Here is a 27,224-nt window from a genome sequence, read left to right as displayed (position 1 = left end):
AATGAAAAGTATTATGTAAAGACTTTCGGAAGAGTTAGAAAGGGTAAGAAAATTTCTTGACTGCAAGCCTTCTCAGACACTTGAAACTGCTAAGAAGTGTTGTGTATCTTCATGAAGAGGAGAAAATTACTATCTCCTAAAATGATCTGTGTACAGTACCTCAAATGATTGATTCTTGTTTTTGTTCACATATTATGAGTTACATTAAAATCTGAGAGGCAGTTGAAAAGCCAAGACACATAAGTGTAATAGCATTTAGTAATGTGCATTAAATTGGAAAAATGCTGCATAGTTAAATCAGAAATACCTTTTAAATCTATACCAATGAAGATTATGTTATATAATGAAGAAAATATTCCTGCTTGCCTTCTGGGAATTCCGAAATGGAAATTGTATTTTGACTATAGATCCCAGCAATTCTAGCCAAATACTTATTTCAAAAAATTATCCTTTTAAGGTTGATAGTTTCTTCATTTATCCAACAGATATTTTTGAATACCTATTCTAGGCTAGGTGCAATGCATGAGTCTTTGCTGCATTTATTTTACTTTGTTGGGTACCTGTGGTATATACCCTTATCTGTTAAATTGTCATGTTGTTTTCCTGGTGATTTCTTATTAGGTAGGCTGTCTATGTTGGTGCTTATCTTAGTGGGAATCAAAGCCTTTTCTTTCATTTCTCTCACAGGCCATACTTAGTGACTAGAATTCTACCAAGTTACTAATTTATGTTAATGCATTGAAAATCCTTATTAAAATGCAAATGTTATCCTGTGAAGGATAACACTTTAAACCACTGTAAGCCATTAACACATTATCAAGATTCACTTTATCAGTTTAATTAGATGGTAATTTAGCTTGCCCCTGAGGAATTAAGTAAATTTGATGATGTGGAAGGGAAGAGTCAACATGAGGCAGATCAATGAATAGGTGCAACCAGACCCTTTATACAGGACACTACACATACCTGACCTCCTAGAAGTAGGATGTTCTTAAAGACTGGCACATTCTGCTGTACCTGAATATCTCTTTCACTGCTAGCCTGCCTTGCCCCAAAAATTCATTCTAATTTTAGAAAATAAATTATGTAGCTATAAAGGATGACTTTTTGAAATATTTTATACTGATTATTTTATGTATTCAGTGTATTTTAATCTTTTTGAACTAAAGGGGTAAATTATAAGCTTAATATAATTTATTGATCAGCTGCTTCATGACCATTTGAGGATTGATCCTCCCCTTTTTTTGTTATATAGCTTCACATAGACAATAAATCATTTTCTAGACGATGCAATTAAAAGGGATGGAAATACCTAAGAGAAAATGCTCTCTCATTGCTATTTTCTTTATGTAAGATCGTAACTGATCCGTTTGGACTCATTAGGCTAATTATTTAAGGTCATTCTGCACAGTGACTTAATTACAAGCACGCAAGGCTGAGTGCTGTCAGAATGCGAGTGTTGTCATGCCATTTACGTGTGTCCAAAACAGGGAATAGGAAAGAATAAACCCATACCTATCTCAACTGTGTCATATTCTTGTTTTTTTTGTGACTTACTAGTTACATCTTTTTTCTCTCTGTGGATTAATGAAGTCTTTTTTGGCCAAATTTGATTATTTGATTTGCCTTTTCAGGGTTATAATTTCTATAAATAATCAAATAGGAATAAATACAAATAGCTCTACTATTTTTCTTACTAGAAGAAATTTTTTTCTCTGAAGACTTTTGAGACTAGGAGAGAAAGCTACCTGTCTTAGATAACCGAAATCTTTCCTATTTCTATGTCATATATGACCTGTCAGAACCCATATAAAAGCCTATAATCCTGTTTGGGGGTTTATATACCATTGTATTATTATTTTTAAATAATTTGTAATAATTAAGAATGTCCTTTTGAAGAAACATAAGATATAAAATAACTGATTTTCATATGATGGCTCACTTTAAATTTTTGATGAATAATCTTGTTTTGAAGATTTGGCACAACTTTGTCTTTATTAACACGAATGGACTGAAAAAAATGCTCTGTCACTGCATTACTTTTTTTGTCCAGATACTAGTCTATTTTATGTTGATTAGACTTTAAATGTGTTGACATATTTTCTATACACCAATTTATATTAGATATATAGGTATTTTAAAGGAATATATCATAATGATATGGCATGTAGCACATTTTTTCTTCTTGAGTTTCTTTGACCTCATAACTCAGAAATGAGCTAGTTAGCACAAAACATTTGAAACTTTTTTATTGAAGAGAGAGAAGTCCTTTAAATCATGGAGGAAAACATTTTGTTTTAAAACTTAGATATAATACACCATTTGTTTCAAAACAGGGTTGCCTTTATTTCATGCAGTTATGTGGTCCTTCAAGAAAAAAAATTTAAGTGACAAATGTGATAACTAAAGTTTTAGAGAAGTAGAAGTTTATTAAAAATTTTATGAGTGAAAGCTCTGCCTACTTACATAGCTCAAAATCTCAAACCAGTTTTCATTTCAACTTTAGGTGTTACAAATCATAGCTTTGTCCCATAATAATCCTTTTTGAGCCTCAGTTGAGCTTTCCATTTGTTAATAAAAACAGGTGCTCTGTGATGTTCTTCCTCATCCCTTGGTTTTCATTCTCAGAAATGAGGAAGGTATATTGTTTTGGGTATATATATCATTAGAAATGAATATGAACAGAGAGAAATAAAATGAATTAGTGTGGCTATAGCGCTTCCTTGCTAATGATGCATGAATATCTATAATGATATAAGGTGAGAAAGAATATTAACAAAAGCAAGTTGATTTTCAAAAGGTTAGACAGGATTTGTACACATCAGGATTCAGAAGGATATAATTATTCAAGGCAGAGTTAATGAAATTCAGATGAAAAGGCAAAATCTGAATATGAGTGCATGGATTTTGCATAAGGAAGAGAAAATGAGCACGATACTTCCAATTACATTGATTTTTTAATAACTGTTTGAAATTTTTATTAAACCAAACTGAAAGTCATTTAGTGGATATAGTTTATTCATTATAGACCTGTATGACTGTGTCAAAGGAATGATGTATTTTAAGAAGTAGCTAGTAAACTAGATCTACGAATACCTGGGTCTCTTGATTCAACTTCTGACAGCTTATTGTGTATGAAAATTATGAAACATCTCTCTGTATTAAAATTATTATATCTATTAGAACTCCATAATACATGAGAATATTCAAAATTTATAAAACTGATTTTCTAGAAAATGAGTTGACTGACAGTTTACCAGTGATGTGAAAGACTTGTTCTGAAATCTTTCTATTTCTCATTAAGGTTCGCATAATCATCTCTTAGCTTTCCCTATTCAACTGATATGCACCACTTAACTTATATCTATGATGACTGGATACTATGTATCAAGGCAATAAGAGGAACAAAATCCTCCAAAGTCTAGCCCAAAATTCTGATATTTTAAATGTAAAGTTAGAAGTGCATGTAGATTATCATTCCATTGATAATGAAGGAATAGGTATTATGCATTTGGTCAAAGTATACACAGTAAACTAAGTATTATAAAAGGTATAATTATGTAAGCTAATTTGTGTAATTTTATCAATTTATCATGTCATAAGTAGATGAGATATCTAAATTAGAACTATTTTATTTTATATTATGTAAGAAGTGAGTACAAGCATCTTGGACCTGAACAATTAGAAAGAAAGCATAAATGGACCAGTATATGTTTTTACTCATCTTTGTGTGGATTCAGTCTGGGATCCTAAACTCTATCTAATTGCATTTACTGCAAAAATGAGGGTAGTCTTGTCATAAAGGCTGTGCAGTAATGAATGACTGTGTTAGCAAGCTTATCATCAGATCTCCCCAAGACACCCTGCCACTTTGACCCTCAGCTGACCGCATCAACAGGCAGATGGCAGTTCAGCAATTCGAAACAAAGTTACTGAGAAACTAATTTCACTTAGAAGAGTTTTGCTGCTTAGAGTATAGACAGAAGAGAACAGAGGTCATCTGTCCTTTTGAATTTGCGTGACAAATGGTATTTATTTCTTACTCTTATAAGGAATAGAGAAAGAGACACTACTGGCCAAGTCTGAACCGACTCTGAGCTCCACATGCCCATCAGTCGTAGCCCTTGAATGGCAGGTAGGAAAGTGTAGATGCAGAGGAGAGGCTAGTGCCCCCTTAGATTGCAGGCTTTCTGGAGTGCTTGTTAAATTGTAAATTCCATTCTCAGTCCTACTTATTTAGTACTTTAATTAGCAGTTTAACTTAGCAAGAAACAAGCATCCAAAAGCGGAGCCGGAATTTGGAGAAGGGTACTTAATAGAAAGGTAGCTACCAGCCAAAACTACTTTGTCCCTCATGTACTTCAATCAAGACTATGGGAAAAGAGTATAGGAAAGATTCCTTTAATGTGAATATCACAGACGTAGAACTCACCATCCCACCCCATACCTAGTTTTCTAGGAAGCTTAGAGTACATGTTTAAAACCGGTTGTAAAAAGTATTATTTTCTTAGGGTACAACTACCCTTCTCATGACCGCATGGCTTTTGATCTTTCATTCTTGTATTCATAGTGCTAATGTTTATGTATCTCTTATTATTAAAATGTTTCTAACACTTTTTGGAAGAGAGATTATATCAATAATAAAGAGCATTTTTACTAGACTTATCACCATATATTTTTACCTACTTTTCAGCCTTCTGTCGGCTATAAACTGGAATCTGTATGAACTCAGTAGAGGTCGTTTCATTATTAGGAAACTAAAAGAATTGTTCTTTTGTATATCTATACCAGCACACTGTCCATGAAGAATCAGTGATGGTGATGACTGAAGACATGCCTTTGGAAATTTCTTATGTGCCTTCTACTTATCTGACGGAGATCACTCATGTGTTACAAGCCCTATCAGAAGTGGAACAACTTCTCAATGCTCCTGACCTCTGTGCTAAAGATTTTGAAGATCTCTTTAAACAAGAGGAGTCTCTGAAGGTAAAAAGCAAAGCATTTTCATTTAGATTTTACAACACGATCGCATTGATCATTTACGGCCTATTACAGTTGACTTAAATGTGTACGGCGAAGGCATTTTGACTTACGTGTGGAAGTCTTAAAACACTTTACAAGATACTTAGCTTTAGAAATCTGGTACAGATAGAGAAATATAAATTGGAATAGGTATTTTGTAATATTTACTGTTGAGAGATTTCCTAAAACAAAGGAACACACTAAAATAATAGTTTCTTAATAGTTTCTTACACATTCAGGGCAGAAAGGGCTCACCAATAAACAAGTTTTGCTAGAGGAATGGTTTATTCCCAACAAATATATTACTTTTCTTTCTTTTCCCATAAACAGGGAAATTAGATGAAGTTTTAAGTTATATCTATTGTATATAGTTTTAGTTTTATATTTTCTACTTCTAATATATACATTCAATTTCAAATTAGTGTCAATATCAATATTACAATACATAGAATCTAACTGAATAGAAAGCAATAAAATATTTTCTTTAAAATCACCAGGCAAAGGCCTCCAACCAAATCCAGCTTTTTTTTCCAACCACCAGCTACAAGTTTCTAAATTCCAAACTAAAGGAAAACATGATGAAGAAACAGGCTTTTGGTTTTAGAGGGAAGTGTCTGAAGATAAATGAATGTAGCATCAAGAAAATGTACATAATAATGCGTGTCTCAAGATAATTTTTGTGATCATACATTTCACTCTCAAAATGAAACATTATAGTATAACCAGAGCTCAGTATTTTCCAATGCAAATAGCATAAGATTATAGACAGAAGATAAGTTTGCTCTCAGCAGCACCTATTAGCTTAAGTATTTTATACTGTAAATTATTTCTTGGGATCTCATTTCATATCACATATTTGTCTGCATAACTGTACAAATAGATAAAGCCATTTGTTTGCTTTGGAACTCAGAGTTGCAATATCTTGAGGGACTTAGGTTTAATATCTTACATTATATCAAGTAAGCTATAAAATTACACACTAAAATAAAATAAGAGATGAATGGTTCTCTGGAACTACTCCATCCATTTCCATATGATGCTATTTCTTATTCTCTTTTAAATAAAAGTCAGATCACTCATGAGTACAGTGAAGAAAAGAAGCTCAATCAATTGATAAAGGAGACATGCCAGCATCCTTGTCATTATTCACATTAATTTATTTCTCATGACAGCACAGTTTGTAAGTTCATCATTGTCATTCAACATGTAAATCACTGCTAATGAGCTAATATTCATTCCTTTCCTTGTTCATGGACATATGGGTCAGGAGATCAGTGACCCTAAACTCATTAAGTTGCCAAATGAATATCTTTGTCTTCATACCTCTTAACCTGACACACACAGAATGATGGACCCTTGGCTACACTCATAGTCTTATAGCTGACATCAATTGTGATGGTATTGATTACTGTGGTTTATAAAAATGTATTATTGCTGGTTTAATTTAACTGGATTATTGAATCCTCATTAGATCCAGTTTGGGGCATAATTCCATCTCACTCCCAAAATATCTCTTGCAGCAAGCAAATGGACTTCCTACCTTTATGAGCTTTTGTAAGGGGGCTAGTTTTGATCTCAGCCTTTTCAATGAATATGTATTTCCTCTTAAAGGCATTCATCATTGTCATTATCTAGTAGTAAAAATAGAAAAACAGCGTATAAATTGTACAGCTGCTGGCTGAGAAGGTTTGAAATTAAATTGTGGTTGATTTTATTCCTGACAGATTTGCATGAATCAAATTACAGAACTGTAGTAGGTATGGCTGTGGTTTAACATACATATTTTTAAATATATTACAACACAAATAATGTGTAGTAAGTTAAAATAATTACTTTCTGAACAAAAATATATTATACACAGCTGATTTCCATAGATGTATTGAATTAGAAAGCTACCTAATCATTTTGACAAGAACTAATCAGATAAACAAACACTTATTTATATATGAAAATCTGCATTTATTAGCTAATATACTAAGGCATAACTAGCATTGAATGAGAAACATGCACATAAGTAATATTTATTCTTATATCAAAGTCAATATTATCATTATGAGTCAATTGATTGTATTTGTTTATATGTAAAAAGTCAATGATATCCATTATTTATCCAAGTAAATTTATCTTTGCTAGTAAATAATAGTGCCATAGTTCTGAAATAATTTAAATTTTTGAAAGCTCAATCAATGTTAGAAATAACTATGACTTTATTTTTAAGAAAAAAGCCCATTGTTAGTAAAATTTGCTAAGATATGATTGCTATGTTAAATCATCAAATCTTGTTTTAAATTGTCTCATATGAAAGTATGAACATAAAAGAGAATAGAATGGTGGTTGTCAGGACCTGGACGGAGGGGGAAGTGAGGAATTGCTATTCAATAGGTATAAAATTTCAGTTATGCAAGATAAATAAGTTCTAGAGATCTGCTCTACAACATTGTGCCTCTAATAATAAAAACACAAACAATAACGTATTGTACACTTAAAAATTTGTTAAGAGGGTAGATCTCGTGTTGTATTCTTTTCACAGTAAAAAATAATGGAATATGAACATAGAAGTTTTTAGCATCACAATTTGAAGTTTCTCAAAGTTTTGCCCCTGAGAACCTTAGACATTTGAAATCTTGTCATGAAAGCAGAAATTATTCATTTAAGAGGCCCAATGGAAAGGGTTTATCCTAATGCCTCCACATTCCTAAATCTACTGAAAACTTCAGTTCCATCAGTGTCTAAGGTACTCTTGGGGCCTTATCTGTCACCCCCCTCACTCAACATTCCCTCCACCCTGACTGGCAACTGCCAACTGCAGGTTCCTGGGACTCTGACTTAAGGCTCTCTCTAGTCATCCAAGGCCAGATGTGCCTGCCTTCCCACATCTCTCAACAAATCTCAAGCAATGACAAATGGCTTTCTTTGGATAAATGCCACTGCTCACCCACATCTTCAGTTGAGGTAACTCTGAGGCACGTTCTACACTGTGACCCAAAGTTCCCCACCAGGATTAAGATCCCCTTGTGCACTGTACAAAGCTTTCTCATATTACACTCTTTACTGGCTTCCTCTTCTACCCTCCACACTCCCTTACCACTTCTGGTTAGGATCATTCACAATTAATCACTTGTATTCACGTTCTAGTCTTAGGATCTGTTTCTAGGGGAACCCAACCTAGGATAACTTTGAAAGAAATAATGACGTATATACTTATTATTCAGTCTGTTTGTCAACAGAAATACTGGAAAACATTTCATGCAATTTGGTGTAGAACTCCCCAGTGACTATTCTGCGCCCTCACTAAGGATTTCCTGAGTTGCTCAGGTAGGACTTGACATGGATAAAGGTGAATTACTAGGATCGAAATAAGAGTGTGTCCCGGCTTTATCTTTTGCAGTAATGAAGATCATTTTGTATACAGTGCTAAGGTACAGAGTAACTTCCCTGTATTAACTAATTAATCCCCCTCACAACCCTATGAAGTATCTAAAATCATTTTATATTTTTATTATATAAAATATAATTATCTCCATTTTATAGATGAAGAAACTGAAGAAATATTAAGTAAATAACTTGTCAAAGTTCACAAAACTAGTATTGGTTCAAATAAGAATTTGAACCCAAGCAAAGTAGCATTAATATCTAAACTGTTAACCACTATACTGTACCACCTTTCATGAAATGGTTTCTGGGGTACTATGTTGAGCATAGCAAGGATGAATTTGGGTAAAACATGGTAGAATACTGAGGTCTGTCAGACCGGTTCATAGGAAAAATGTACTGGGTTCTAATTCTCTCAGAATCCATGCCAATTTTAAAACTTTCCATAAAAGGAAGCAAGCATCTTTTCATATACTGTTGGCCTTATGCTAAGTGAAATGAGCACACAGAAAATGACAAATACTGTATGTTACCACTTATAAGTGGAATCTAAAAAATAAAATAAAAGAGTGAGTATAACAGAAACAGACTCACAGATATAGAAAACAAACTAGTGGTGACCAGTGGAGAGAGGGCATGGAGGCTGAACAGCATAGGAGATTAAAGGATACAAACTACTATGTATAAAATAAATAAGCTACAAGGATATATTATGCAATGCAGGGAATATAGCCAGTATTTTATAATAACTATAAATGGAATATAATTTATAAAATATTGAATCACTATGTTATACATCTGAAACTAATATTTCAATAAAATAAAAAGAAAGGGAGGGAGGGAGGAAGGGAATAAATAAGGGAAAAAGGAAGGCAGGAAGAGGAAAAGGAAGGAAAGGAAAGAAGGAAGTCAGATAAGCATCATTTCAATTGTCTCATCTAAACTAATGATAGTATAGATGCTCTGGTTGAGGCGAATAAAATGCTTTGTGCCTTTAGTAGCCAACAGGATGGCAAGAAGTGTGGACATTTGAAGAAAGCTCACAGATGTTGAGGGAAAACTTGAACCCAGTGTAGAGTTTAGATAGGATCAAGAAAGCAAGGCTGCCCTTGTTCAAACTCAACAGCATGGGGGAAAGCTTGTGAGCTGAACAAACCAAAGATTGTAAAGCAAAGTTGCTCATTCTTCTCTGACTGGTTCAGTTTTTTGCAGGGCCCTTGAAACCTAAAAGGAATGATTAGGACAAGCTGCTAATGTAAGGAATGAGAATACATTCATTCAAATATATTTATTAAGCTCTTACTATGTACCAGGCATTGCTCTAAGTGCTCAAAAAGCAGTGAACAAAACCTATGGATTCAAGTCTCATGTAGCTTTTGTTATAGCAGAGGGAGGCAGAATCTGAGCAACAAACAAACACATAATACATAAGTAAATGTTGTATATGAAAGATGGTACACAACAACCACTCAAAACCTATGGGACACAGCAAAGGCAGTGCTAAGAGGGAAGTTTGTAGCGATACAGGCCTTCCTCAAAAAAGAAGAACAATCTCAAATAAACAACTTAACCCACCACCTGAATCAATTAGAAAAAGAAGAACAAAAAGCCCCAAAAAGCAGCAGAAGGAAGGAAATAATAAAGTTCAGAGAGGAATTAAATACAATAGAGATTAACAAGACCATAGAAAAAAATCAACCGAACCAAGAGCTGGTTTTTTGAAAAAGTAAATAAAATCGACAAACCTCTGGCCAAACTCACAAAGAAGAAAAAAGAGAGAGCACAAATTAGCAAAATAAGAAAGGAAAATGGAGAAATTACAACAAACAAAATAGAAATACAGAATATCATACGAGAATATTATGAAAAACTATATGGAACCAAACTGGATAACCTAGGGGAGATGGACAAGTTTCTGGAAACATACTGTCCACCAAAACTGAATCAAGAAGAAACTGAACACTTGAACAATCCGATCACTAGAAAGGAAATAGAAATAGCAATTAAAAACCTCCCTACAAATAAAATTCCAGGACCGGACGGCTTCACCGGGGAATTCTACCAAACATACAAAGAAGAACTCATACCAGTCCTTCTCAAACTCTCCCAGACGATTGAAAAGGAGGGAATACTCCCAAACTCATTCTATGAAGCCACCATCACCCTGATACCAAAACCAGGCAAAGACACTACAAAAAAAGAGAATTATAGGCCAATTATCACTGATGAATATAGACGCCAAAATCCTCACCAAAATTTTAGCAAATAGAATCCAACAACACATAAAAAAGATTATATATCATGACCAAGTGGGGTTCATCCCAGGGACACAAGGCTGGTTCAACATACACAAATCAATCAATGTAATACATCACATCAACAAGAGAAAGGACAAAAACCACATGATCATCTCAATCGATGCAGAAAAAGCATTTGATAAAATTCAACATCCATTTATGATAAAAACTCTCCCCAAAGTGGGTATAGAGGGAACATATCTCAACATAATAAAAGCTATATATGACAAGCCTATAGCCAGCATAGTACTCAACGGTGAAAAACTCAAAAGCTTCCCACTAAAATCTGGGACAAGACAAGGATGCCCACTATCACCACTCCTATTCAACATAGTCCTGGAAGTCCTAGCCACAGCAGTCATGCAAGAGAAAGAAATAAAAGGGATCCAAATTGGAAAAGAAGAGGTAAAAGTGTCATTATATGCTGACGACATGTTACTATATATAGAAAACCCTAAAAGGTCCACACAAAAGCTACTAGAGCTTATTGAAGAATTCAGCAAGGTAGCAGGTTACAAAATTAATGTTCAAAAATCAGTTGCATTTCTTTACACTAACGATAAATCAACAGAAAAAGAAAGTAAAGAAACAATCCCCTTTAAAATAGCACCCAAAGTAATAAAATATCTGGGAATAAATCTAACCAAGGAGGTGAAAGAATTATACACAGAAAACTATAGACCATTGATGAAGGAAATTAAAGAAGACTTTAAAAAATGGAAAGATATTCCATGCTCCTGGATTGGAAGAATCAATATTGTTAAAATGGTCACACTGCCCAAGGCAATCTACAGATTTAATGCAATCCCTATCCAATTACCCAGGACATATTTCACAGAACTAGAACAAATCATAATAAAATGTATATGGAACCATCAAAGACCTAGAATTGCCAAAGCATTACTGAAGAGAAAGAAAGAGGCTGGAGGAATAACTCTCCCAGACTTCAGACAATACTACAGAGCTACAGTCATCAAGACAGCATGGTATTGGTACCAAAACAGACATATAGACCAATGGAACACAATAGAGAGCCCAGAAATCAACCCACAATCTTTTGATCAACTCATCTTTGACAAAGGAGGCAAGAATATACAGTGGAATAAAGACAGTCTCTTCAGCAAATGGTGTTGGGAAAACTGGACAGCAGCATGTAAAACAATGAAGCTAGAACACTCCCTTACACCATATACAAAAATCAACTCAAAATGGATTAAAGACTTAAACATAAGACAAGATACAATAAACCTCCTAGAGGAAAACATAGGCAAAACATTATCTGACATACATTTCAAAAATTTTCTCCTAGAAGAAATAAAAGCAAGAATAAACAAATGGACTGGAATTTGACACAACACTGTAAAATGATTATGAATCAATAAAAAATTTAAAAAAAAATTAAAAAAAAAAGAATAAACAAATGGGACCTAATGAAACTTACAAGCTTCTGCACAGCAAAGGAAACCAGAAGTAAAACAAGAAGAAAACCTACGGAATGGGAGAAAATTTTTGGAAGTGAAACCGACAAAGGCTTGATCTGCAGAATATATAAGCAGCTCATATGACTCAATAAGAAAAAAATAAACAACCCAATCCAAAAATGGGCAGAAGACCTAAACAAGCAATTCTCCAAGGAAGACATACAAATGATCAAAAAGCACATGAAAAAATGCTCAATATCACTAATTATCAGAGAAATGCAAATCAAAACTACAATGAGGTATCACCTCACACCAGTCAGAATGGCCGTCATTCAAAAATCCACAAATGACAAATGCTGGAGAGGCTGTGGAGAAAGGGGAACCCTCCTACACTGCTGATGGAAATGCAGTTTGGTGCAGCCACTATGGAAAACAGTGTGGAGATTCCTCAAAAGACTAGGAGTAGACTTACCATATGACCCAGGAATCCCACTCCTGGGCTTGTATCCAGAAGGAAATCTACTTCAGGATGACACCTGCACCCCAATGTTCATAGCAGCACTATTTACAATAGCCAAGACATGGAAACAGCCTAAATATCCATCAACAGGTGACTGGATAAAGAAGATGTTGTATATTTATACAATGGAATACTACTGAGCCATAAAAACTGACAACATAATGCCATTTGCAGCAACATGGATGCTCCTGGAGAATGTCATTCTAAGTGAAGTAAGCCAGAAAGAGAAAGAAAAATACAATATGAGATCGCTCATATGTGGAATCTAAAAAACAAAAACAAACAAACAAACGAAAACAAAGCATAAATACAGGACAGAAATAGACTCATGGACAGAGAATACAGACTTGTGGCTGCCAGGGGGGTGGAGGGTGGGAAGGGATAGACTGCGATTTCAAAATTGTAGAATAGATAAACAAGATTACACTGTATAGCACAGGGAAATATACACAAAATGTTATGATAACTCACAGAGAAAAAAATGTGACAATGAGTGTGTATATGTCCATGAATGACTGAAGAATTGTGCTGAACACTGGAATTTGACACAACATTTTTAAATGATTATAAATCAATAAAAAATGTTTAAAAAAAGATGGTACACAGTATGAAAAAAATACAGAGTTGGGTAAGGGAGTATAAAACTACTAAGGGGGTAGGAGTAGTTGGAATGGCAAGAGATGGGACTGCAATTTTTAATAGGGCTGAAAGGGTATTTGAGCAAAGATTTGAGGAAGGTAGGTTAAGGGAGTCAGCCTTGCAGGCAGCCTTGCTGTCCAGGCATGGTAAATAGTCAATGGGAAGGCCCACTTGTTGGGAGCGTGCCTAACTTGATCAGTGAACAGCAGGAAGATCAAGGCATGAAGTCAAGGGGGCTTTGGAGGTCCAGGGTGGGGGGTTGTCTGGTGGACCGTTGTAAAGACTACTGTTCATTCTGAGATAGAAGCCATTGTAGATTGTTGAGATTAGTGACATGGTCAGATTTATGCTTTAACAAGATCACGCTGGCTGCCCCGTTTAGAGCAGAACTTTAGGGGAGTAGAAACACGGAGGATAGTTGAAGAATGGATACTGGTGACTTGGACTAAGATGGTAAGGAGGGATTTTCAGAGTTTGGAAGTGTTTTCAAAAGGAAGATAGAAGATTTATTCCTGTATTCACACAGAAACTTGAACATGGGTGTATAAATCTCCATTCTCAGCAGATTTAGGGCTCAGGAGAATTTCGGGGTCCTATGAACTTGGTAGAAGATCCCTTGAGGAATGTAAGATTTCTTCTCATTGATAACTTTGCCTTCCATACTCTGGTCTTGCTGTGAAGCAGGGGCAAAAGTGCTGGCAATGGAGATCTTATCATTCTGGTCAAAATCCTTCTTCTTCAGAATCTATTTTATCACATTTAAGTACAAATTTAATAATGCCAATCACGTGAATGAAGACAAAACTAATGCTATGAGCAAACTGACTGTTTTTCTAGTCTCATATTAGGAGAATTAGATAATATATGAAGGCACTATATATACAAATCTGAACCAAATTCCTGAAAGAAAATAAAATAATGTTTCTGTGCACATTATAATAAAGGGCCATGTTAGATAAAGGGTTAGATTTTTCACCAATTTAATAATATTCCAACGAAAGGATATTGCAGTTATTCTAAATTAATTATGGAGCATACAAAATGTCAAAGCAAAATTTAATTACAAATGCCTTTTGAATTCTACTTAAATTTTCTAATTGAATAGTTTGGTGCATGGAAAAACATGACTTTTATTAATGTATTACCACATTATAAGAACTGACTTTTGGACTATAGCATTTTGAATAATGTAATCATTTAATGAATTCTCTGAGGAAAATCTAGTTTTTCAACTAGCATATTTATTCAGCTATAAATGTATTTCCTTTTTTCAACTGCTTTTCTCATTTGGAATTTATTTACTATCATTTTATTCTTTTTACTTGATTGTTTGATTTGCTATTTATATTTGTGAGCTACTTTACAAATATTAATCTGTTTTCTATAATTGAAATCCTACTTAAATTATTAATATAGTACCTCAATTTTCATTTCTTATACTGAAGAGATTATAGATATTTACCACATTATAGCCTTGTCTAGTTCATATTTATATGTGCTTTGGTAGAGTTTCCCTTTATATTTTTCACATGTCTCTCTTTTATAGAAAATTATTCATTCTTTTCTCTAGCCATTATTTTATCAGACCCAGCAGTTGTCCTACTTTGCCTCCCATGCTACAATTTACTCCTGTTTCTGCTAAAATGTACTTTAAGGACTCACTCCTCCTCCTTCCATTCTCCCAGCAAGCCTATTTTGATAATCCCCATCCTATAAATTTGATGTAAGTCAGAAACTTCTACATCAAAACTTACAGTTCATGAGGCTGGTAGAAATTTTGAGGTTGCAATTAAGTTGTGGGGAAGTTTTCCTTTTATTCATGAACTATTCAAGCTGTTCTTTGACCAGTTATGATGTCATATTTTGATCTGTGATATGTAATTACTGATTCATTATTTATGTGAAGACAGTGCCTCATCCTATGGAAAAATGTTTTGATGAAAATATATAGTTGTATTTAGGAAGTGTTTTTCACATGTGGACCATAATGAATGCAGAAAAAAAATCCAAAGGGTAACTTACCATACAGCCACTAAAAATAACTTTCAAGAACTTCTTTAGGAAAAATCTAATTAATAAGTACTTTAATGCTTCTTGATTGAATACCCTTCCCAATTTGATATGTCATTAATATAGTGCCTGCTAGCTAGATGGGACATAAAGTGGATAAGAATTAGATTTATATAGGGTGTTGCCTTCATCTGTCAGATAAAGACAAATTTCAGAGAGTGAAAATGAACTGGAGTTTGAGTCTTTGGTGTTCCAATTTCTCTTTTTCAATTTTAAGATAGATCTACTTCCCAAAGGCTGCTGTCACAACAGCTACTAATAGGTTTCTCTAATCCTTTTTTCTCAGAAATGAAAGTTGTGTACACCTCTGTTAAGCAACTTACAAAGGGCCTCAAGGCATTTTTGTTAGCTAAAACTGCTTAAAGCTATCATTTTTACCTTCTTAAAATGTGAAAACAATCATGCAGGGTTTTAAAAACTTAAAAACAGACATTCATGCATTTAAGTGTATGTATACCCATTTACCTGCAGTGCTACTTTTATTAAGATGGTGATAGTCAACAACAGCAAAAGATACCATTTTCACCATTTGCAGTGGTTTGCAAATGAGCCTTCTACTCCTTCTGTCCTGTTCCCTATGATGACCAACATCCATCATACATATAACCACTAGGAAAAACAGCTAATATCTTGTTTTTCTTGTTCACCATTGTATCTCCAACTCCTAGAGCAATACGTACCACTCAGTAGGCACTCAGAGGATATCTGTTGAATGAATAATTGACAGTCTGGTAAATCTAGGTATGAAATCTGTGATTGAAAGGATAGAGTAATGTTAATGCATGTCAAGATTTTTTTTTAAGAAAGAAGGAAAATTAGCCTGTTTTACATTATGCCCAAACTTAGTGAGTGAAATCATCCAGATGTGTGGATTCTAGAAAATTAAGCATATTTGTTAGCATGGAGAAATCTAGTCGAGGTTTGTACATACTGAATTTTAAACCAATCATTTATGAAAGTGTGTAACAAGAAACCCACGAGTAATTAAAATATTAGTAATATTTTTCATAATCAGTTGACTTGCATTATATGGTTATGGCAAAGGCTAGAGAGATTGACTAGGCACTGGATCTGAACATGAAAGACTTAGATTTAGACACTGAATCTGACTCTTAATAGTTGTGTCCTGGGCAAGTCACATAAAATTTCTAAGTTTCAGTGTTTTTAACTTTGAAATTAGACAAATGATAATCCTAACTCAGCAGTAATATTGCAAAGATAGAGTGAAATCATGTAGGATTATGTGGAAAAATTCTTATAAAAGTGTATAATTATATAAATTTCAAGGTTTGTGAAGCCCATATTCATCATATACTCAAAATCTTAAAAATTATTGTAAATTAAATTTCCATGTAAATAATCCTAAAGCAAATTGCCTTTAAGAATGTGGTAAAACATTAAATTTCATACTTACATGTAAACAACTTTAAAATAAAATGTTAACAGTAGCATAAAATATGCATAAAGGTATTTCCAGATTTGTCAAGTAGCCTAAAGGTAAAAAAAAAAAAAAAAGGAAGAGTTTAAAGAAAAAGAAGCAAATGCACACAGGCTAAAAAACATTTGCTTTCAACAAAAACTTTGGTTAGAGAATCTGATTTACTTTCAGTCATATTTACTATATTTCCAAAACTAAGTGTTACTTACTCAGGGGTAAAATTTCCCATTCTTGTGTTAATTTTATTTGCCCAATGAATAATTCACTTTTTAATATTTCTCTTGAGGATACAAACTAAATCATTCCAAGTTCCCATGTCCCATGGCTTTTACCAAGAATATGATGCCATTGTTTAGTTTGTTGCTTTATTGGGAGTTTTATTTTTCAATGGAATATGTTGAATTTTTTTTTCCTCCTAATTCTATTTCAGTAATTTAGAATCCTTTGTGCTGATTTAGAAACATGACTTAAACTGTTTAAATGAATTGAAGCTCTAAGTGAAGGATGGTTTAATCAATAGTGTTTTTTTTCTTTTTTCCTTGGAATTCTGAGATTTGTTTTTTTGTTATTTATGTTGTTGTTTTCCTTTTGCCATTTAAAAAAGCTCATCTGTATCCAATTTCTTAAAATGGTAATCATGAGTATGTTGATACTTCAATAACATTTAGTCAAACCTTATGAACTGATGCCACGTGAGTCAAAATGTTTAATTATTGGCAATTGCATAGAGTTCAGTCTAATACATGACTTTTACCCAAGTCTGCTTATTTCTGAATCCTAATGCATATCATTAAACAGTCAAGGAAAAAATCAAGAACTTTGTTTTGTAAATCACATGTAATTAATGGATACCAATTACGAACAATTCCCAAATTGAATTTTCCAAACCTGAGGCAAAAGATTAAAGGATGTTCTCACCATTAGGGAAATTTATGGGGTTTCCAAAAAGATAAAGGAAGGAGGTAGAGTGTTAGATCCTGCTCGTATATCATGTTTTGTTTCATTTTGTTTTGTTGTTTGTTGTGTTTCTTAAATTTGTGCATTTAGGTTTCGAACAATTGTATGAAACAGTGGTTTTGCTTTTATATCCCTCATATAAAACAGTATGATTAAAAAGCATGTTCTCCCAGCATCAATAGCATTAATCATTTATAAAATGGGCACAATAGTACCAAATATGTTCACTATTTTTCCAAAGTAATGTACTATCATTTGTATTAATTTGTCCAGGTTTAATTACATTCAGTCTTGAATAGTAGTTATATGTAAACTTGCTTGATCACTCCTACTGGATTTTCAGTTATTTATCAAAATAATAAAATACCCATGATTGCATATATAAATAGGATGAAAGAGTAAAAAGCGAAAAGAAGAAAGAAAAGCATCCTGTCCACATTTTTCAATCCCATTCCTCAGCAGTAATCAATCTTTAGGTTTCCTTGGATTGCTGTAGAATTTTTCTCCCTAAAAGCTATCTGCCCCTCTGCTCAGTTACCCAAGACTTAAAAGCATGTTCTGATTCTAAAAAATTTGGAAACATAGCATATCATACGTCTAATTTTTAATGATGAGAAAAGCATTTGTTTCTACACAACTTTCCTTTGCTATGTGCAAGAGGCATTTTTCTATCAAATTTTTTTTGGAAAATGATTTACACAATGTGCACAACTTAATCCAAAATGTACCTATCATAAAATGACTTGTGGAATCATTTTCTGTTTAGTTGGTGCTGATAGACTAGAACTATTGTCTATGAGGAACAATTGGAGCAGTGAAGTGCAGGTTTTACATTTTTCTTTTTGTTCTCCTTGGTGCTCTGTAGCTTCTGAGGAACTTGGGCAGGCAGGATTCTGAATGAAGGACTTTGTTGTTAGGTATCTGAGATACTGTGAGGTAACCATGGAGAAACTTAGCCAGGAAATACACGTGGACTGCTATTCCATTGTTTACTCTAACAGCTAAATAACCAGTAAAAGTGAAACAGAATAAACAGGGAGATACCTGAAGAGCTCACAACAGCTGTCTGGGCCTGAATGCATATCTACAATGATTGAAGAGCAATGTGAAAAACCTTAAAGTTTCAGTAGTTGCATTCAAATTGATTTTCATAAGGAAGTTAAGATTCAGTGCTTCAACTCAACTTTTCACTTCAAATTAACACATATTTATTAAGACCCAAATTACTGAGTTTATCCCTCTTAAAAAACGACATGTAAGATGTGATCCCTTTGCTCTGGTAACCTAACATGTCAGAGTTATACAAACAAGTTAGAAAGTAATAAAAAGTAAGAAAGATATAATAGAGCCAAGATACATAGTATAAGGCCTGAGTGTAACTGAATTTGTGAAGAGGAGAAAGCAATGTCACACAGCAGAAACTGAGAATAATCTTATAAAGGAGAAAGCCTTTGAAATCTACATGTTTTGAATGTTAGTGGCATTGGGACAGTACTACTTGCTACTACTTATTTACTCTGTGCCAGGGCGTGTTATAAATTCTTTACTTGTCTTAACTGCTCTGGTTACCACAAGAACCCTATTAGGAGAAGATTGTTATTATACCCATATTCAGAATTATCCAAGCTGGAAATGGTGGTTTGGATCACAGTGATGGTGGGGTCAAATTCTGAAAACATTCTCAAGGTAGAGCCCATAGTATTTGTTGGCCAATCGCATGTGAGCTGGTGGAGAGAGGATTCAGGGATAACACAAATAATTTTGGTATGAACAACTGGAAGAATGGAGCTGTCATTAATTATATCAGGTGAAAAACTGCAAGAGGATTAGGTTAAGGTGCAAGGTTGAGTGTAAGTTTAGTTTTGACATGTTAAGCTTAAGATATCTATTAAACATCCATGTGGATATCAAAGAGCCATATTGGATATATATAAGTCGAAGTTCATGAGATAGTCTCAATTTGACATGTAAAATTCAAAATCACTGGTGGAGGGTGGCTAATTTGTTAGCTCTTCTTCCACACTAGCTTACAAAATACAGGTTTTATGCTCCTTCCCCAACCCTCTCCCCTCTAACTCTGCCTCTGTGGACAATCTCAGCCATTCTCATGACCTAAATATCATCTTACACCAATGGACCTTATTGGTAGAGGTGGAAAATGGGATAGGCATGATGTCAAGATGGTATCATAGATTCACTGCTGATAGTACTCAACAGAGGGACATCTACCAGAGGGAGGGACTCAGCCATTTAATGATTTACTCTATTAAAAGTTAAAGTAAGATGTTTGTGAGCTAATAGAAATAGAACTTTGTCTTTCTGGCTCACTCTGGTATTCCCAGTACATAGAACTTATTTGGCACGTGGTAGGTTTTCCACAGATATTTGTTGAGTTAGTTAGTGAAGACAGAGGTATAGCCCTCAGAGAATTGGAGAAAACCTGAGGCATAGCAGAACTAGGTAAGACTATGGAGTTTGGGGCTGTGTGGAGAAGGCTATGCTTAACATTATTGAATGCTGCTGAGGAGGGGGAAGATGCAAGGAAGAAGTATATACATAGAAATTTTCTTTAGGAGGTGAATATGGTAAAAAAAAATGTGTATTTCAGGTGTTCATAGCCATCTGCTTGTGAGTCATTTTGAGACATAAAAGCTGAGAAATCACTAGAAAGCAATTTTAAATTTTTTAAATGAAGTTCAGTATACTTCAAACCAAAATATAATTGAAATATGGAAGTCACTTTTTGGGGAAAATGCACGTGATGATCAATTTCATATTATCTTATATTTTAGCTTATTTTTTTAAATCTCTAAAACTATGTTATTTCAATTTTAAGATAGCTGTTTTTTCTTATTGAAAAGCTTTCACTAAGGGGACACTGGCAACATTTGAAGTAAATATGTTCTATATAATTTTAAATATTTTATTACAAACTTTAAAGTAGAAGATAAAATTTTAGATTAATGTTTGTATATACATCCTATGATTGACCTATTATTTAAAACCCTACCTTGGTAAGACTTGTAAACTCATAAAGCTCTGTTTAAGTTACTTCTTGGTATAAGACAGGACTAAGGACACCTATAAGTTACAAACATCCTCATTTTTAAATTGTGGTCTGAAGTTTGAGCAAGTGCTGAATTGAATTTTATGCTGTTCATCTATAAAGTGCCCATTTATTTTCATGAGTACAGAGAAGGTACAAGAGCAATTATGCTATTTTAAATAACACTTTTAGAAATAGAAAACATATAGGCATTTTTCAGAGTATTTATAAAACAAATAACTTGTTATAAGTAAGAAACAACATTTTAAAAATTCACTAAATTTTTCAAGTTTATTTTCATCAGAAGTGATTAAGAGTAAGTTCAATTTATTTGATATCGCTCTCCCCTACTCCAGCCCTATTCACTTTCTACAGTATTTAGTTTGACATTCATATAAATAGATTTACCATTTAGTTGGGTAAAGCTATATTCTGTAATGAAACATTCTGACAGCAAGGGAGTAGTTGTCACTTTACATTAAGTGGAAGAAAAACTAAACAGCAGAAATATGCCCCTTATGATAGAGAACAGAGCATACTTAAAATAAGAGTTACTTGTGACCTTTAGCTCAGCCAGATTAGTTGGCAAATAGGTCCCTTGTTTGGTTCCCTAGTTCAATTGTCTGTAGTCTCTAGTTTCTCTTACTAGCTCAGTAAAGACACAGTACATAATACTTGAATACACAAAGTACTTATAGGTTTAAATTGTTTGTGTTATGAATCCCCTTTAAAAACTGATTCTCTTCTTAAAGGAAGACCCATGTTTTAAAATAGTATTTATCTGACAGTCAAGGCCTAGATTAATATGTCCATGTTATTAATGAGCTCTTATTTAAACAACAAGTTTTCAACTAGAAATGTGAATTAAAGCCGTATAGTTCATAGTCTTCTATCTTTCCTTATTTGACACATCTGGACTTCATCTTTCAGCTGTGAAAGTCATTTCACCATCTAATTTTTCTCTATTACCATTGTATAAAGAAGGGTCTTATATAACTTATTTCATTCTGTAAGCTAGAGTTGCAAGGATGCTATTTTAACATATTAAGGACTTAAAGTATATATACTCATGTACAGTTGCCTTCCAAAAATTAAAATTTTGTTTTCCAGGAAGAGTGCCTAACAATTAAACATCTTACAGAATTGAAATAGGGAGTGGGGACGTCAATTCATAGGGGCATGTCAAAATCAAGACAAAAGTTGACTAAAAAGTTGAGTACTTCCCCATTTTTCCATCATATGTTCAGGTAAGATAAGGAACTATTCAGGGATAGAAATGAAAGTAATATACTCTGTAGTGATCCTAGGGATTTTTCTATCACCATAGCAACTACAGGGACTATGGTTTCATTTTTAGAGGGTCAGAAACTATAAAGATCACTTATTTTAGACAAGCTAAAATTGTAAAAAGCTATAAAAGATCTCGTCTCTGACTTAAACTATGGAAACTGCTACAGAATTTTCTTTGGTGCATATACCATTTTTCTGTGTGCAATGCCTCAGGGACGAGACTATGTGTAGGGACTTTAAAAAGGATTTCCTGGACTCCAGCCAATTTTAACAGCATTCTCTGAGAATGCACTGAGGAGCTATTCTCTAGATATCCAGGGAGTATGACATCCCTTGCCCTAGTTTTTGCTTTTTGCTTTTCTCATTTAAGATAGAAAGTTTTCCTCCTTTTGCAACATGCTGCCCAGCATTGCTAAAACTGTTCATAACTGGATTCTGAGCAATTCTACCACTTTCCAGAGAATTGGGAGCTCTCCAGAGATTTGGATTAAAACCAGGACGCTTTGCAAGCTCAAATCATGAGAGAGAATCTATGTTCTCTCTCACATGCACGCACATACCCCACATGAAAGCCATAAATCTATTACTTTTAGTCAGATGGGGATGATCCTCCTTGCCTTCCCTTGAATTTTACCCCCATAGGAAATTACAGCTATTCATTTTAAATGTTTGGGCTCCCAAGATACAGACAAATGGGGCTGGTTGTCCCAATGTGAATTTCAGTAATCAGCCTGTCAGTCAGCTGGCTGCTTGGTATCAATTGGAGAACTTGTCAAAAGTTCTGGACTTTTGCTCTTGGGCTGGCAGCCACGCTAAAGTAGATGAAGTCCACATCATCAGGAGTTGAGCCGGTACAAATGGTGGTGAAGGTCAGTTGGTCAGGCTGCTCAGGTCAGCAGAGTTAGCAGAAGCAGCAAAGAAGGTACACTGGTGTGTGTTCTTGGCACATCACCTAATCCAGCTAGTGGGGTAGCTCTAAATACTCCACCATGGCTCTGGGTTTAGAGCCATGAGGAGATGGTAATGCAATTTTGCCAGGTGAATAAAAGAAAGGAAGAATGTAAGAGACTTGCTTGGGTGCAGTGACCTCTATGGCCTTGTGATAACATATAGCAGATCCATTCTGTCTTTTTAAAGTTTTTGTTATATTATCAGTTTTATTTTTATTAATAGTAAACTTTTCCTCCATAAAGAAGTGTCTTATGTCAAATAAAGCAAACCACAGTGTAGTACTAAGCTATTTTCAGTTTTGTAGGGAAAGAAGATAACAGTGGAAGACAGTCTGCTCTGTCCAGATTTACATTTTCACACCTTCAAGATGCTGAAATTGCTCTTCATAAGATCAGCAATCACCTCCTAAACATTCACAGTTGATTTTTTTTACTCCTGTTCCTAGATGCATTTGACTTGGTGGCAGCTCCCTCTCTCCCTCCTGATATTTCTTCTTCTCCTGATTTTGAAATATTTTACTCTCCTGGGTCTCCTCCAAGATCTGATGACAGTTACTCTTTGGACATACTCATCGTTTTCGTCAAGCTCTGCTTTCCATCAAGGTTCAGCCTTAGGCAAACTTTCTTCTCACTCTTTCACTCTTACAGACTTTTCTGAGCAATTTGAGCATCCCTCGTGCAATTAAACAACTCCTAGTATATTCCAATGACTAGCAATTCTGTATGTAATCCTGACAGAGGACAGTTTTAACCTGCATTTCTCTGGAGAAGTAATCTCAAAGGATACTCCTGTGTTGGCATGCTCTCCTTTTCTTTATATGGTAACCCTTGACCTGTCAGATAAATGTTCTTACCACAGAGTTAAATTGAGATGCTTAATGAAACATAATGAAACCTTCTAATCAAAAGATATTCATGGACTTGAAGGCAACACCTTGGGATTTTATAAACAATCTTTGAAATTCTTTCACATCACTCGTAACCATCATGTCTTGCTGATTTGCGGACTTAGAAACACAGCTGCTTTTTTCAGGTTCCCACTGTAAGCATTGACTTTTGCCCTTTACAACTGACATTATCTATATGCTCACCAGCTACTATAGCTTAAACTTCCCCCAAGGCAAGTCCTCACGCACCACAGTCATGACATCTTAGAATGAGGCTGGAGAACCCCCTAAGATCTATAACTTCTCTCCTGCTGCCCAATCTGACTTGTGGAGTTTGCTTCAGAGCCTCCTTTCGGGGAAGCTGCAGGCTCAAAAATAGGCACTCCCTATCTACCCGAGTCTCCATCTCAAACGTGGTTGAAATCCTCCTTGTAAAGTTTATATTTATACAGTTGACCCTTGACCAATGTTGATTTGAACTTCATGGATCCACTTATATGTGGATATTTTTCAATAGTAAGTACTACAATACTATACAATCCATGGTTGTTGAGTCTGCAAATGTGGAAGAACTGTGGGTATGGAGTTCCAGCTATAAATTATACATGGATATATAACCCTCATGTTATTTGAAGGTCAGGTATATCCTAGATCTCTGGATCAGAGAACACATCATTATTTTTTTTAAGGAAGACTAAATGTTATGGATGATTTTTTTTTGAAGTATAGTCAGTTACAACGTGTCAATTTCTGGTGTCTAGCATAATGTTTCAGTCATATATATATACATATATACATATATATATACACACACACATAAATATTCATTTTCATATTTTCATTATCAGTTATTACAAGATATTAAATATAATTTCCTGTGTTATACAGAAGAAATGTTTTTCTGTTTTATATATAGTACTTAATATTTGCAAATCTCGATTTCTCAATTTATCCCTTCCAACCCTCTTTCCCTCCCCAACCAGTAACCATAAGAATGTTTACTATGTCTGTGAGTCTCTTTCTGTTTTGTAGATAAGTTCATTAGTGTCTTCTTTTTTTCTTTTTTAAGATTCCACATATGAGTGATAGCATATGGTATTTTTCTTTCTGTTTCTGGATTACTTCACTTAGAATGATGATCTCCAGGTCCATCCATGTTGCTGCAAATGGCATTATTTTATTCTTTTTATGGCTGAGTAGTATTCCATTGTATAAATATACCACAGCTTCTTTATCCAGTCAGTCATCTGTTAGTGGACACTTAGGTTGTTTCCATATCTTGGATATTGTATATAGTGCTGCTATGAACATTGTGGTATATGTATCTTTTCAAATTAGAGTGCCCTCTATATATATGCCCAGGAGTGGGATTGTTACATCATATGGTAAGTCTATTCCTAGTTTTTTGAGGAATCTCCATACTGTTTTCCATAATGGCTACACCGGACTGCATTCCCACCAACAGTGTAGGAGGGTTCCCTTTTCTCCATACCCTCTCCAGCATTTATCATTTGTGGACTTTTGAATGATGGCCATTCTGACTGGTATGAAGTGATACCTCATTGTAGTTTTGATTTGCATTTCTCTGGTAATTAGTGATATTGAGCATTTTTTCATATGCATATTGGCTATTTGTATGTCTTCATTGGAGAATTGTTTGTTTAGGTCTTCTGCCCAGTTTTGGATTGGGCTGTTTGTTTTTTTGCTATGAAGTTGTGGTGAGCTGTTTATATATTCCTGAAATTAAACCTTTATCAGTCACATCATTTGCAAATGTTTTCTCCCATTCTGTAGGTTGTCATTTTGTTTTCCTTATGGTTTCCTTTGTTTTACGAAAGCTTATAATTTTAATTAGGTCCCACTTGTTAAGTTTCATTTTAATTTCTATTGCCTGGATTGACTGCCTTAGGAGAACATTGGTAAGATTATGTCAGAAAATATTTTGTGTATGTTTTCTTCTAGAAGGTTTATCATGTCTTGTCTTATATTTAAGTCTTTAAGCCATTTTGAGTTTATTTTTTGTGTATGGTATGAGGAAGTGTTCTAACTTCATTAATTTACATATGGCTGTCCAGTTTTCCCAACACCACTTTCTGACAAGACTGTCTTTACTCCATTGTATTCTTGCCTCCCTTGTCGAAGATTAATTGACCATAAGTCTGTGGTTTTATTTCTGGGCTCTCTATTCTGGTCCATTGATCCATATGTCTGTTTTTGTGCCAATACTATGCTGTTTTGATTACTGTAGCTGTTGGGCTGTCTGAAATCTGGGAGGGTTATTCCTCCAGCTTCATTCTTTTTCTTCAGTATTACTTTGACAATTCTGGATCTTTTGTGATTCCATATAGATTTTAGGATTACTTGAGAACACATCGTTAATTATTCAGGAGTATTTATCACTGTTTCCCATCCCCCAAATCTCCATGGGACATGCAGTGAAGGCTGAGTGTTTACGTGTACATGCAGAGTTGCAGTACAGGAGAGAAACCCCAATATTATAAACTTCAGAGCTTATATAAGGCAGCTGGCACTTCTGAGAGTGAGAGAAAGAGAGAGAGAGAGAGAAAGACAGACATAGAGAAAGTGGGGGAAGGGAAGAAAGAGGGGGAGAGAGAAGGAGAGAGGGGGAGAGGGAAACAGATGAGAGACCTCTACTCTAGAATGTAAACAAATACTCTCTAGAGAGGAGGTTAGTGAGGAAGGTCTTGTTCTGTTATCCTTAGAATGTAAGTTGGAATGTAAGCAAAAGGATCCAAGAAAGATAAGTTTCTGTGTCTCCCTAGAACAATGCACTAATCTAAACTCTAAGGTATTTTTACTATTAAATCTTCCTTTAACCTAGATGCCAATATTCTTTGTTTGGAAATCCCAGACCATGTGAAGACATGAAAATATGTGTGGGTCAATGATGGTTACCACTTCATTCCTCTTCTCAAAATCTGGTGCCAAGTGCCCATTGGATTATCTATAGTCTGTTACCCCAAAGGCTTCTCAATATGATCATGTTCAAAAGGAAATCATCATTTGCACAGACAGAGACAGACAGATTCACACACACACACACACATACACAAAAGCATGCACACAGAACCTGTTCATCCATCTGAAAGCCTTTTACTCAGTGATACCATTATTCATCCAGATGCCAAGGCCAGAAACCTGGAAGTCATTTGAGACTTTCCTCTTCTTCACCTGACACACAGTCAGTGAATTCTGCCGAGATTCCTTCCTAAAGAACTCTCTCTCAAAAACTCTCTCTCAGTTCAACTCAAACAATGAATGTCGACTAGATATTTGATTATATTATTTTTTAAA

The 27,224-nt window shown here is 34.5% G+C and overlaps 1 protein-coding gene across 3 annotated transcripts in view; it reads left to right on the top strand.

Moving 5' to 3' along the window:
• The window catches only part of DMD (dystrophin), a 1,854,428-nt gene that overhangs the window by 798,542 nt on the left and 1,028,662 nt on the right, over positions 1–27,224 (top strand). For all 3 annotated transcript variants that reach the window (XM_031673322.2, XM_072956638.1, XM_072956633.1), the window contains one exon: positions 4,792–4,986. In XM_031673322.2, coding sequence (XP_031529182.2) covers positions 4,792–4,986 — 195 coding nt within the window. The remainder of the gene's footprint in view (positions 1–4,791; positions 4,987–27,224) is intronic.

This window comes from Vicugna pacos, chromosome X (assembly GCF_048564905.1).
Source record: "Vicugna pacos chromosome X, VicPac4, whole genome shotgun sequence".
In the NCBI taxonomy this organism is placed as follows: domain Eukaryota; kingdom Metazoa; phylum Chordata; class Mammalia; order Artiodactyla; family Camelidae; genus Vicugna; species Vicugna pacos.
This window is presented reverse-complemented; position numbering and strand designations above follow the sequence as displayed.